This window comes from Dromaius novaehollandiae, chromosome 2 (assembly GCF_036370855.1).
Source record: "Dromaius novaehollandiae isolate bDroNov1 chromosome 2, bDroNov1.hap1, whole genome shotgun sequence".
Lineage (NCBI taxonomy): Eukaryota > Metazoa > Chordata > Aves > Casuariiformes > Dromaiidae > Dromaius > Dromaius novaehollandiae.
Window position 1 is genome coordinate 91,765,517 of NC_088099.1, and position 14,764 is coordinate 91,780,280.

Sequence of the window (14,764 nt, forward strand, 5' to 3'; positions counted from 1 at the left end):
CCATGCTAAGGTGACTAGCTAGGAAGGGAATTTGTACAAATTGCTGTTCAGAGCAAGGTGATGCATATGAAGGGTATTGAGTATTTGATCCCTGCAAAAAGTGCATATGCCACTGATCTAGCCACCTGCTGAGGAAAAAAAATGAATGAACATGGTTTGTGCAAGCTGTTGATTGATATGAAAACTGAGAGCATTTATGACATATCAGATGCAAGAAACACATCCACACCCTTCCAGTGGCAAACACAGCACATATGGAATGAGTGAAACTCTCTTCTGCAGGACATCACCGCTGAAACTAGGAGTCCATTAGGGATTAGACAGGAAAAATAGGGAGATATAAAATGCAGTCAGATTTGGTTCAGCATGTGAAGGAGGCTCAGGGCAGAAGCAAAGTGCCTGCAGGAGCCCTGCGAGCTGGGGCAGTGCTTGCTCACCTCCAGCCCCAGTCTGTGGTCCAACTTAGTCTGCAGCTTTTCCTGCAAGTGGCAATGGCTGGATCTCACACAGGGGAGCTTAAAAGGGAATTCACCCCTCCTATGAACTAAGTATGAGCATGCTTAACCTTTTTTCATGTAAATAAGGAGTCTCAGGGATGACTTGAGGCTTCTCAGCAGTGAGGACTATATTTAGTTAGACAGTGAGGATCATATTCAACCCTGGCGCACCCGGCTTGCTGTGGGAGGGAGGGGCGGCGAGGGACCCGCCGCTGCACAGGGCAGCCCTCCCAGCAATAACGAGACATCTCCCATCTTGCGGGGCAGCACTGGCAGCAGAAAGTCCAGCTGTGTCGCTGGCAGGCAGAGTTTGGACTTTCAGGTAACACGCACAGCTCAAATTGCTTCTTTCCTTTGGGAAAAAGCAGGGGCAAAACTGGCAGCAGCCCCTTTCTGGGACCCTCTCCTTGCCACCACCCAGCAAGCAGCACTGGCGCTGGGCAAGGTGACCCTCTGGCCGAGGAGCACAGTGCTGGCAGCCCTCCATCCACTGCCTGCCTGCCTGAGCTTTCTGGCCTGCAGGTAATGCCACGCTCCCCTGCTCACAGGTGCAAGCTTGCTCCCAGCGTTAAATTGACACAGTATTGGCCAGGCAGGTTCAGTAATTAAGATGAATCAGCCTCAGAGAGGAAAGTGCTTTTTCTGGCTGGATGGTAAGAGAAATCTGTGCCTCGCCCCACTGTGTGGGCACTGCTTTATCGGTGGAGCAGTCCAGGATGCAGGTGGACTTTATTCCTGTAAAAGAAGAGGGAACGCAAAAAGCACAAGGAAGGGAACAGTTCCTCCTCATCAGCCTAAGTGCAGAGAGAATGAGCTGATGTAAAGTCATTTTCATAGTGTCTGAATTGTGCCCAAGGAAAGGGTATAATTATTTTGCTTAGAAAAAGAAATTGCACTCCTCACTGACAGACTTTCTTCTGTAAAGCAGATGTTCCTGGGCTGAGCCCTGCCTTGCTTGGAGGCTTCTTGCTTTAAATCTTTCCATCTTCCATCTGAGTAGTGCTCACAGGCATGTGAACTCCCAGATTTTCAAGCTCCTTGTTCTGTACCTACAGAAGTGAATAGAGCACACAACTAGGTTTTGTGGATGAATATGGATCTGCTGTATACGACAGTATTCCCATTGCTGGAGTACTTTATTGGCTATAACACACAGTTTTCACAAGGGTTGCATAATATTTTTAATATGTGCTTTTGCAGATACTCAATTGACAGGAGCAGTGATCCAGGGCGTTTCTTTTATGTCGACATTACATCAGGAGCACTGATGACTGCAAGACCTCTTGACCGGGAAGACGTTTCTTGGCACAATATCACTGTGCTGGCCATGGAGCTGAGTAAGGAGAATGCAGACTGTAGATCGATTAAAGAGATATAATAGACAAAGCGGACCAAGAGACCTGAATTCAGCAATTCACATGTTCTTATGCACTGAGTGGGAAGTCATATTAACTGAATTAGTCTTCTGATATGAACAAGCAAATACTGCATTTTATTTATTTTTTATGCTCCTGCTTGCAGGGTAGTGGGAGGAGTAGAGGCTGGCAATTAAATGCAGAGTGCTGCTTTTTCAGTTCATTAGTATTCCAGGGATTTCTTTAAAACTCTTCCTGAAATATGTTTCAGCAGGAGCTCTATCTCTCCAGAAGAACTAGGCAACAAAAGCAGACACTGCAAAGGCCGCACAGCTGCCAGGGTAGCCAGCACTACCTGGGAGAGTTACATAGCTCAGGGAATGACAGGCGGCAAAGAGCCTTTCATTCCTAGGTCTCCTGTTTAAATCTGGTCTGCATCAGTAATGAGTGAATGTTGTCATCATCTGCTTGCTGCAGAAATGATTTGGGCCAGGGTGCTTTGGGATCCGCTTGCATGAAAAGCCCAAAGCAACTGAAATTTGTTAGGCTTTCAGGTTTCACTGCAGCTCGGTTCATCTATGCCAGATATTTACTAAGGCTATGAGATCAGGGAGATGCTGATCATTTCATGGTGAAGCTATGAAAAATTTATCAGAGTTTGAAATACTAACAAACGTGAGCTTCATAAAGGAGCTCAGGATATATGAGCAAATAAAATAAAAAGTTCACCCGAGCTTCACCTGAAATCTCTTTGTTCCTCACAGTTTTGTTCAGGATCTCGGTTCATCTGCTGAGGGGCAGCAGCTTTTCAGGAGCTTGCTGCCAGTAGCTGAGCAATCCTCCACATCGGAGGGAGCTTGCTAGACACCCAGGTTGTACCAGAGATATGGGGCAGTTTGAAGAAGCTTTGTACCCAGACTAAAAGTGCTACAGAAGAACTTCATACGTAGTACTACTTCTCATCGCCGCCGCATTGAAAATCTGCAGTGCTGAACTGTGGAACACACACTTGTACTTTCAAGGGAAAGATTTTTCGGGACGCTTGCCCAAAACCCAGTCAGCCAACTTGAAGTTAGCAGGGGGAACATACCTCAAGCGTGCAGGTGATCTGCCACCTATGTGTAGACTGTTCCAGCATGAAGAGCCTTCCTGCCCCCTTTTCAGGAGTGAAAGGTGTTCATGACATGGTATAATCTAACCCCATCTGTTTTGATGCTAGTTTTATTTTCAGCCATGAAGAGTCATTGCAACTGTATGTGTCTTTGCATATGCTGAGTGTGTAAAAGCTATCCCTGTAGCAGCACTCCAGGGTGAGAGCAATATGAAGGCATATATTCATACATGCCATTCATTGACTCATCCTCCATCAATCCTCAGTCAGTTTTGCTTTGTACATGTACAGTACAATATTTTAATTTAGTGAATTTTTTTAAATGCCATAGTTGCATAGTGCATTCTTGAATAAAGCTTTTAGTTTCAGAAGTTAGATCAATACTACTAAAAGTATAAACGTAGGCATTCATATGCCACAGTGACAAGTGCCTTAGCAAGATATGTGTGCATGTGTGGGAAAATGAAGGATTAAATTATTAGTTAGTGAGAAACAATAAAGTTTAAGAGTAAGTATCTCAGTGATACAGCATGATACATGCTTTGATACAGCAAATTAAGCCTTTAAGAGAAATCCAGGGTGTAAGAAAACTCTCTATTGTTCATATGAACATATCATTTCTTGCTATAAAGAGAGATGTATTTTGGGATAAATGCCCAAGGTGGTATTGCTAAAGAGAAGAGGAAAAGCTTAATTTTTAAGAATTTTCTGGATTTTCAATACTTTTCTGACCTCCTAATCATGAATTTCTTTTTTTTTTTCTTTGTGCTTAGAGCTTCATTTTATCATTTATGAGGGAGAAAGGAGTTCTGGGGCAGATAAACATAGATAGAAAAAAGAATTGTATTTATTCAGTGAACACTAAGATTAGAAATTGTGAAGATACGTAAAATGATGTCTGGATTTACTGGAGGAGAGAGCTAATGATGAACCAGTAGGACAGAATATCACAAATGTCATGCAGAATGTAAAATTTTCCTTGCAATTTTAAGCTTCAATGAAAGCTTTTCTGAGCAATTTCATGTGTTCTTATGTTTTAACCCCCTGTATAAAGTATTAAAGAGCTGAAAACAATATTTTTATATTCAAGGTATATAAAATCTGAGGAAAAATATATCTAAACTGCAGAAGTATCATTTTCAGCAAGCTCTAGATAGCAAATCTATCCTTAGAAAGAGTCTGTTCCTAACTCCTGCCAATACCAAGGCTCAACAAACAATATGTCCCAATCAAGCTGTAACTGTGGGGCACTGTCTAAAACCTTTGTTACAGAAATAAACTCATTGGACTAAACCAGGCTGAAGACATTCATATCTGAAGGAATTTGTTTCCGAAAGATGGAAAGCAAGGGTAGATAGGAGGGCATTTGGGATGTAATTCTCAGTCATACTATCTGCAAAGGACCGCAGTTCCAGGTGAAAGAATGTCATTTAATGCGAGTCAGTAGCAATAAAGCTGCTTTACCTCTTCAGTAGAGTGAAGAGCAGCCCCTTGCCCTTGTCAGAAATTCCCTTTCTTTACTTTGCTCTTCCTTCTAGACAATCCCTCGCAGGTGGGCAGAGTCTCAGTGACGGTGAAAGTCCTAGACGTGAACGACAACGCGCCAGAGTTTGTGAGGTTCTATGAAGCTTTTGTTTGTGAAAATGCAAAAGCTGGCCAGGTGAGAAATGCTGGTAATGCGCGCGTGAGGGGTGAATGTTGTCTTATATGGAGATACTGCTTTGGAAAGGGCGAGCATTTGAAACAGGACTCGGCTAACCAAACATTTCATCTGGACTCTCTTCAGCAGCTGCCTGTGAATGCCCCTTCTGAGGCCTGTGCTGCTTTGCAGAGGCAAGCACATCGTGCCAGTATTATCATATATAGCACCTTTTTTTCTCCCACAGCAGTTTCCAAACTCACTGTACAATGCACACCATTGCTGAAAAAAAGCCCTCCTTTGGGAAGGTGCCAGCAGGCAAACACCCAGTACGTTCTGTAGCAGCAACAAAGAGAAGAAAAATGTTTCAAGAAGTGCCATGGAGTCATTTGGGTCCATGTGTGACAGACAAGGTTTACTTTTAAAAGACCCTATTTATAAGTGCTTTAAACACCCCTGACTTATGGGAGCTGGACATAACATACTACAGCAGCTTCAAACGGGTGACGAGCTGAATCTGTTCTGCTGGGATGTGAACCAAGGATTACAGAGTCATAGATAACACAGGACTTCCAGCTTCACATACTGTAAATCAGTGCCTCTGTGCTCCTCTCTCTTCCAAAGCCCCATAAAAGCCCTTGGATAAGGTCTGCCTCTGCCACAGACAGACATGAGCTCTGCCTCAATGAAGTCAGTGGGAGCTCTATCACTGATCGCTTGGCGGGGACCCAACCTGGCACTTCGCCACCCAGCGTCCACAGTGCGGACTTGGTCTCCAAACATACAGTTGGCTAGCATAGCTTAAACAGGCAGGTGCACAACTCATGATTTGAGAAGGAAAAACTATACTAGCAATATCACGGTCCAGCTCCTGACTTCACTGAAGCTTCTCCAGGCTTGCTGTGAAGCAGAACGAAATAGCAAATTCACTGCTGGCACAGCTGTCCTGAGATCATTCATATACAGGATAATTTCATCCCACTAATTGAAGGAGTGCCTTAACAGTACATGGAAAAGAAATCATTGTCTGTTTTTTTCAGGTTTTGAAGGGAACATGTTCTAAATACTAAGCTTTTCAAGAAATGCACACTAATTTGGACTGCTTCTTTTGCTGAAGAAAGCCAATACTGTTGCCACATCTTGAAAAGTTCTGAAGTCAGTTTTAATTTGCTAAATCAGACTTTATGGGTCTATTGCTGCTCAATCCAAAAATAACTTTGAATGAAAAAATACAGGTGAAGATTTATTTCTTGTCTAAAAATGTATCAGAATGTTTACTCAGACAGAGCTATAGCTCACTGTGGCTGAAGTCATTAGACCTACTTTGCTAAACCTCCTTAGTGAGGTGACAAATCTCTTTCTGGATTTAGTATTGTCTTAGTTTCTTTCCACAGTGTTATTTGTTGCATATGGGGAGTGTTTGCTTGGTTGTGTTTTCTTTCTTTGTTTCCACTGACTTCTTAGGAATAGCTTAATTGATTTAAAATTAAGAGAGTGATAAAAAAATCAATGTGGAGTCCTTTTCTACCTACAAAATGAAGCTGAAAATAAGTATGGGCTTTCATACAAGCTCTCCAGTACACATTTTCTTTTCTGAACACCCTGGGGCCTCAAAAGAAAAGAAAAATATGTGAGAGGAGATGGAGACGCATGGGAGAAAAGTGTTGTTATTTTAATGAAACTATGTCCTGCTTTGTTTAAAAGTGATTTGCATGATCACGGCAAAATAAAATGAAGCCTAGAAGGTTTTGAGCCTGTTCTGGAGTCACTTCTTGTCCTTCTGTAAGACAACTTTGTTCAAATGCTGCAGCTGCTTCTGTATATACTTATATATAAAGCTCAATTGTTGGGCAGTGTTGGGATTGCTACTCATCTGCTTCTGCTTTGTTCTCGCATTCTGCAGCTGATTCAGACAGTGAGCGCCACCGACCGGGATGACCCACAGGAGGGTCAGCACTTCTACTACAGCCTGGCTCCCGAGGCAGCCAACAACCCCAACTTTACACTAAGGGACAATCAAGGTAATCCAAATGGACACAGACAGTTAGCTACTCTAATTTCTAGTGCCTCAGTTGGTCTTGAGAGGTTCCAACTTACAGTGTGTGATAAGACTGCCATTTCAAATAATACCAAGTGACACCTGCTCCTTAAAGGCAGTGATAAAATGACATATTACTTAATACACTTGAAGGTTATATGATATTTGCTTTGCTATAAATATTCTCTAGAAATAGGCCCATTTTTCTTCTTCAAGGAAATATGCCAGTGCTTCGTGCAAATTCAGTTCTTGTGGTCATGCTGCAGGCATCTCAGATTACCAGAGTGGAAATTGCATTCATTCAAAAGGAGATGCTTGCTTAAAGGTAGGATAGAAACTGGAAGTAGGAGACAAATCTGAGGGGAATTACATTGCTCTTCTATGTACCCTTCGTGTTTCCTTCCAAGCACAGAAGGGAAGATTCCTGTATTGTTCCAATATTTTTCTCAAAACTCTTTTCTTCTTCCTCTTTACGTATCCTCATTTATTGCCTAGGAAAGGGAGGGAAGGAGGGAGACAGGGAGAAGATGCAGGGGATAGTTTATAAAGCCTTAGGGAGTAACATGATGTACAGCTAAAAGTCCACGTAAGATGGGCTAAGCAGAAACTGAAATACCAGTGGGGAGACTCGCAGCAAAGTGTTGGCCTTTGAGTATCCTAATCTGTGTAATTTACTTCTTTTGGGGAAGCTTTGGTGGTTTTAGAGCCTGCACGAAAGCCTCTCTGTTGGCAGACATGATGGCTGCCGATAGAGGGTCACTGTGGGCAGATGACGATGCTGAGGTCAGATCTGCAACAGCCTTCAGTGGGAAAGAGGGAGGACCTTGGCTGAACTGCTTCATTTATGAAAGTCAATATAAAGGGGTAGTATTTCAGTAGGACTTTATTCCAGAATGTGAAGTACCGCTAATCTGGAATAAACGGGAAGAATATCTGTGGCCAGCCTCTACGTGGAGTGCCTACCATGGTCCCACGTAAACACACGTGCCTGCCTGCTGCACTTGCTGCCATGATCCCCTATCCATGCCTCTGCGCCCATATGAGAGAACAGCATATAGGCTAATACAGAAGACCTTACCTTCACTAACCAAGTGTCTTAAAAGATGCCACTTGCAGAGCCTGGAGTCTCTTCCACAGCATGCTATTGCTTAATCATCCCGAAGCAATTTTTTGCATAGGGCTTCTGAAGTCTCCCCACACAATTTCTTGTGATTTTATCTTTCTCTCATCCTCATTCTCTTTATATATGTATATAAATATATATATAGCCTAAATACATAAACAAATAAAATGCAACCATTGCTAAAACATTTGGCAAACTGGGCTCATTTCATCCTCAAGGCATTGCACTAAAAAAAGCAGCTCACAAAATTTCCAGCATCAGATGCACTTTTTCTGTCTAAGGCCATACTTGCTATAATTTATAGTGACAGCAGTGACTGAATGGCTGTGCCTCCCACTCTCTCTAAAATACCAGTTTTCCAGAGAAATATATCACAAGAAGCTTAGGGTACTGTTGGTTACAAATCTGAAACAGAAATGTTAAGTATCAAACCACCGACTATTTGAAATATAGACATTAAGGATTATTTTACTGCCTTAGCAATTTGGAGTGCAGTAGTCAGTTCAGTAACAATAATTTATGTTTATATTTTCATCTAGGGACCACTAAGTACTATATAAATTACAAGAGTTAGCCACAGAGGGGATAGATATATATCAAATGCCACAGGATGGCAAGACAGGGAACAGAACCCACCTTGCTAGTCACAGCTTGTGCATCTGAACACGAGAAAGCAATGTTTCCCAAATTGTGGGAAGGCACTGTTAAGATTAGCAATCATGCTGGTTACTTGGTTGCCCAATACAGCAGTAAGAGAAACTGCAAGACATGCAGCCTTCCTGGCAGCAATTAAAACCTTGATTTATACTAAGCAACAGATAGATCACAGTTTGCATTCTGATGAGCTGTTTTACATATTTCTTTGGCCCTTGTCATTATAGTCTCTGAAAACTTCTTTAGTCTATTCATTCTCCCCATATCTGTGGCAGACAGAGAAATCCTATTGTCTCCACTTTATAGATGAGAACATGGGGAAAGGAGAAATTAAGCTACTTAGATCCCTGATTCCCTCTGAGTTCAGTAAAATCAGTGGAAGATAAACATGAAAGTAGCTGCAAAGATCTGGGGCTAAATGACTTCCCAAGGCCATATGGGATATGAGCTGGGGTCTCCCAGCTCTTAGGTTGCTGATCTAGGCTTTGGCAGAGCTGCCTTCTCCCCCTTCTAAATCCAGGTGAGATTTTGCTGGGAAAGAATTGGCACAACAGTTTTTCTGTAAGAATGGGATGAACAACAAGCTAAACTTACGGCATTTCCAAAATAAATTCTGACCTGATCTTCTGCTGACCCCTAAACTGCTGGCCTCCATCTTTGGGGAAAAAGAGTAAGTGGAAAGTGTGGCTATATTAATGGGTGCAAATGTCAGTGTCATATCACTGTCAGGCATATCATTGCAACTCCCTGGTGGTTTTTCCTATTGTATTTAAATTTCTCCTACAAAAATTGTTAGTTATTTCTTCCTTTTCTTTAAACTGAGGTCTACCTCGCACTTTGACATGACAGAGAACAAAAATAATGAGCTGATAATCTCTAAGAAAAAATAAATTCCCTTCCTCAAGCTGGTGGTGTCTGGAATGTCTGCTTCCCTGTACCCTTTCTCCCACTTCTGGTAAAATATTGCTTTCTATTAATCATAATTATTACAATTGATTTTAAAAAGCTAACAGAAGTTGTGCGAAATATCATCACCAATTCTTGTATAGACTAATGCAAAAGAAACAAAACCTTTCTTTTGGCAGAAGCATAGGTTAGCTCTTTTCTCTGCATTTCAACCTACACAGTGATTACTTCCCCGACCTCTCCAGAGAGGCAAATCACTTCCAACGGGGCAGAAAATGGCAGGAAGGAGATGCTCCATGGCTTCCTCTCCCAACCACATGAACACATCAGCCTGCATGCCAAGGGGAAGTTTGGCTTTCACGCTCCTTCTGACCACAGGGGTGTAGGACCAGCCACCATGGGTCCTTAGTGTCTCTGCTCAGCGCTGTAGCTGAAGGCTACCATCTCCTCCTCTGTGACCCAAAGACACTGCATGGAAATCTATGATGCAAAAATATTGTGTATTCTTATGTAATAGGGCTCTCACATGCTCACAAGCCCTCCTCTCTTGATGGCTGGGGCTTAGCAGATATCAAGATATCAAGTCTGGAAGAAATTGTGTGTCCAGGTTTCTGCCATGCCTCATCACATTCCAGCATGTCCCTTGCACTGCAGTACTACATCAAATCTCATTGGCTTTTGAAGAGTCACACAAGAAGATTTGGCAGCAACATATTGCAGTGGCAGAGTAACAGATAGAGTCATTGTTTAGGGATAATTTGGATGCCTGCCTAGGACAAAGCAAAACAAAAACGAAGGAGTGGAAATGTAATGCCAAGAGCCACCAGGGCGAATTGTATCAGCAAGAAGAGTTAAGATTTGGGTGATATTGTCAGCCCATCACAGAAAAAAAAGAAAACATCCAACATTTTATTATAGAAACTTCAGCCTAAAGAAGAATTAAGGTTAAAAACACTTGAGATTTCCTACTAACTGATTTCGCACAACTTCAGTCAGATTCACTGCCTGTGACTTCTTTTACAAGCAAAGTATGACCAGCTCAGAATAATGAAGACTTTTTCCCTCATAAAGAGCAATTTCACATAAAATGAAGGTTTTCTGACACCTGAATGGAATTTGTGGCTTTTATTATAAATCAGTTTAAAGAGAGAGAGTTTTTTCACCCAGGAAAGAGAAATGCAATCAAACTACCTCATGGTTTACCTTTTGGACAAGGTGACTCAGACATTTCCATTGACACAGCATAAATCCAGCCACTTTGCTATTTCCTGCCCTTTGGGCTGCTTTTTCATGTGCTAAAACAGGCCCAGCACTGAAAAGATGTGGTTTTAATTGCTAAGGAGCACAGACTAGAAGGCATGTAAGTAGCCTGCAGGTGAGAATGGACTTGTGGGTGCACAGAAGAGAGGAGAGGGGGCATTTGCAGGAGGCAAGGGCTCCGCGTCTGCAGCACACCCAGGACCCATGGAGAGCCCAAAAGGGTTTTTCTCCAGTGGGTCTTGGGACCTGTTCATGAAAATCACCTACTTCTGTCTACCCCTGCTGCACATTTTCAGAGCTGCATGGTATATCAGAGGGTGATGAAATCAGTAAACACTGACACATAATCAGTTTTAATCAAACGTGGGGATCTCATCCTGCATCTGGTGTTATCTGGTTTTCCTCAAAGCCCTAGCTTCTGGGATCACATGACTTGATGAAATGCTACAATATCATTATATATTCTCATATAGACACAGATACTCACTTCAGAATTTTATGCTTTCAGAGTAAAAGCTTGAAATCTCATCTAAGTGCAAGAAAGAAAAGAGCCTGAGATTGCTTTAAAAAAATCATGTCACAAATTCAAACCAATCTCATGAATTGTGTAGATTGATATCTCAGTACTTACAAGTGCCAGTACTGTCTGATGCCATAAGATTTGCATCGAGAAGTGTGGAACTTGCAGCATAATTTAAGTCTAGCAGGCAAGTCTAGCAAGTCTAGCTTGTCTTTGCATATATTCCATAGCTGGCCGTATATAACATTCCTGACCATTTCACTCCTAAAGGCCATCAAATATTTTCTGATGTTCAGACTACAGCAACTAATAAAGCTGATTCACCCTGCAAGCAGCCTGAGTCTCTGCACTGAAGAAACTCACTTAGGTTCTAAATTTTAGCAGTGAACTGACATGGAAATATTATGGAAAATGGAATGATTCCTTGCAATTATTTGGGGTTTTTTTCATGATCTACTTGTGATCAGGTTTCTTGCCATTTCCAGGTAGCAGCTCCATTGTGCCACACCACCCAGGAGTAGCTGATGTTTTCCTGCATTCCTAAGCACAGTAAATGCACATTCTTAAGAACCTGAAGGTGCAGGTGGCCAGACTGTGACCTCTTTTGAACCAAGAAAACAGGAAACAAAATTAAGTAGTAAAAGAAACTCCATGAAGTTCAACTCACAAAAATCCCAGAGCATCACTGCACAGGATCAGAGCTTGTAGGTCCGCCAAAGAGAAAAAAATCACCTTTGTTTCCCATTTATCTTTGCTGTCCCAAGACCTGCAAAAATGTCTGTGAGGAAGGCCAACTTTTGTGCACATTCCTTAAGGCTCCTTCTTACCACTAGTGGCACAGATCACATAGGAGACATTCAGCCTTATGTTTCTATTTCAACCTTGCACCTTCTAAAAGTCTCTGAGGCCACAAAGCTTGAAAGTCAGCACTGGTAAAATTGTCACTGATCTCCAAAGGATTTTTCCTGGCATTTATGAGATGAAAATTGAGGAGAACAAATTCCTAAATCCAACTTTTTTCTAATTGGGAAACTCAGTGCCTAGTCTGCACTGAGGAGTTTGAGGGAGTGGGTAGACAGGAATTTAGATGCCACTAGGGAATTCTGGCATTTAAAAACACATGTTGATCATGGAGGAAAAGCCCCAAAGGTAGGAGTTTCCTTTGAAATGAAATTTCAAAGTAATTTGTTGTTTGGTTACTCTCTTAATACTTTGTTTCAGCAGCACTGTTTTGAATCATTTTGGTTCACGTTCTTATGTTAAACAGATGGCCACACTAAATGAAGTGGAATGGTCAAATCCAAGCAGAATAATTCTGACAATAATGGAATGAAGCATTCTGACTTTTTCAGTGGCAAAATGGCCAGTGAAATTGCATGTGTTGGACTGAAAAACGTTTAGTTGCAGATTTTCAACTCGCTGCTGTTTTAAGATAACAAGCTGATTATTTTCTTTGTCTTCTTGTTGCCTCAAGCAGATGGGCTCAGAAAGATCTGGTCAGCCTGCCTTCATGAACATGGTAAAAACAAGCCAGGCATCAAAAAACATAAAGAGAACCTTAACATGTCCCCAAGGGTTATACACAAACATCTCCAAAATAGTGGCAGCACTTAAGAGTGAGGTCTAGAAAAGCTGCTGAGCAGGAACAAACAGGGACAAGTTGCCTTTAATTGTTAATTCCTGTCTTGCCTTCTGAAAGCTATTTTAGCTAAATCTGAAGGGTGTGAGTTTGCTCTGGGTACTTTATGTCACAAAGGCTAAAGGCAACTCATAAGGTGTGTATGCCTTGCAGGTCTCACAGCTATGGCTTGAGAAGATATTGGAACAGGGGAGGCAGAGGCAAAATGCTGGTTAGTGACAAAATGATGAAAAGCAAAGGAAAAAAGAGAGAGGACAAATGGATGTGGGTCTAGGGCTGATTTTTTTGACCTTCCTTTTCTGCTGAATGTATTTACCCTGTAAATAAGCTAGTCTCTCTATTTATTTTCCACCCCTAGACAATACGGCGTGGATTTTAACAAGGCGATCTGGCTTCAGACAACATGAGCAGAACACATTTTACCTCCCCATCCTGATTAGCGACAACGGCCGCCCCATGCTGAGCAGTACAGGCACGCTGACCGTGCACGTGTGCAGCTGTGATGACGATGGCATGGTGATGTCCTGCACTGCCGAAGCCTATGTCCTCCCTGTCAGTCTTAGCAGAGGGGCACTCATTGCAATCCTTGCCTGCATCTTTGTGCTGTTAGGTAAACCCCTGTCTTCTTCTCAAGAGGGGACAACCTCTTCTATTTGGGCCAGGACTTTTCTGATCCACAGAAGGTGAAGGCTGTGCATACACGTGTGTATGTATATATATATGTGTGTGTGTGTATACATATACATAAATATATATATACACACACACATATGCATAAATATATGCATATGTGTATATAGACACACACATACATACAGGACCAGACCAAGGAACAGAGGAGGTAGTCAGCTGCCAATGACTTCAGACTGTGGGACATGGGAAGGGGTGACAAATATGATTTGCAAATATTTCTGCCAGAGCCCTGAAGTGCAAAGCCACACGGTGCAGCAGTGCTGTCTGGGAAGGGGTATGTTGGGAGGAGGCAATGAAAGCTATTGAGAGCTATTTCTGGGGACAGGTTACCCTCTCACAAGCAGCACTTTCTGACCCTACCCTCTCACAGGAAACAGCAATGGTAAATCCTGTTCTCCCTCTTGACTCCTTTTGGCAAGAGATATACACTCCCCCCCCCCCCCCCCCGTCTTTTTTTGCTTGAGAAAATACATTTAAATGATACCTTCTAAAAGTGTTTGCAGGAAATCAACACCAGACAGAACTAAAGGCAAACCTCTCTGAGTTTGCCTTATATGGACCCTTTTCTTTATTGAATCCTACATTTTCCCTGACTTTCTTTAGAGGAGGAAGAAGGAAACTTTGTACTGTGGGGCACAAGAGGGCTTTCTGTTGGTTGGGTTTTTGACACAAACACAAATTGGAGCAAAACTCTTCAAAGTTCTTGAATTCAGTTGCTCTGGAGCTTAATTTACAAGTTCCCTTATGGGTGTTATTGAACTCTCCCAGTTCCATTGTTTTATTCACATTTGTATTATCTAGTTCATTATATGGTCCCATCTCCATAATATATCATCATTCTTATTTTCAAAAATATCAGAGGAGCTGAGCATCTTGCAGGTGTTCCTTCTCCTCAAATATATCTCATCCTTTCCTTTCCCATACCTTCTATTTTCTCTGATAGCTGTCAGTATCAAAAGAACCTCAGCTCCTTTGTTCACACTCTTGATTCATGAGATATTATTTCAAAAGACACATTCCCTTAAATTTCAGAGGATCCAGTTTCAGGAGCAGTGGAGAATAATTGCTTTAAAAGTACCTCAATTCTGGCTCAATGAAGAAGCTTAGATACCTCAGTCCAAAATTTCAGCATTTAAAACTCTTGCTGAGTTCTAGCCCTGAATATACAGTCACCAGGTGACTTTACATTTCCAATAGTAAAGGCTTCTTGGTATCTGTATGATCAGTTCTTTGCATGCTAAGCATCTTCATCTTGATAGTGCTGAGCAACTGGCAGTAGGTCTACTCATCCCAAGGCAGTGCCTTGCAGATAAACAAGAACTGCTTTGG

At 42.1% G+C, this 14,764-nt stretch overlaps 2 protein-coding genes across 9 annotated transcripts in view; one reads left to right on the plus strand and one right to left on the minus strand.

Annotated features, from left to right (window-relative positions):
- CDH20 (cadherin 20) overlaps window positions 1-14,764 on the plus strand; it is a 119,606-nt gene that overhangs the window by 102,965 nt on the left and 1,877 nt on the right. For all 3 annotated transcript variants that reach the window (XM_026115647.2, XM_026115648.2, XM_026115649.2), the window contains 4 exons: window positions 1,698-1,834; window positions 4,502-4,623; window positions 6,506-6,623; window positions 13,101-13,352. In XM_026115647.2, the coding sequence (XP_025971432.2) occupies window positions 1,698-1,834; window positions 4,502-4,623; window positions 6,506-6,623; window positions 13,101-13,352 (629 nt within the window). The remainder of the gene's footprint in view (window positions 1-1,697; window positions 1,835-4,501; window positions 4,624-6,505; window positions 6,624-13,100; window positions 13,353-14,764) is intronic.
- The window catches only part of RNF152 (ring finger protein 152), a 205,978-nt gene that overhangs the window by 53,967 nt on the left and 137,247 nt on the right, over window positions 1-14,764 (minus strand). The window lies entirely within an intron of this gene.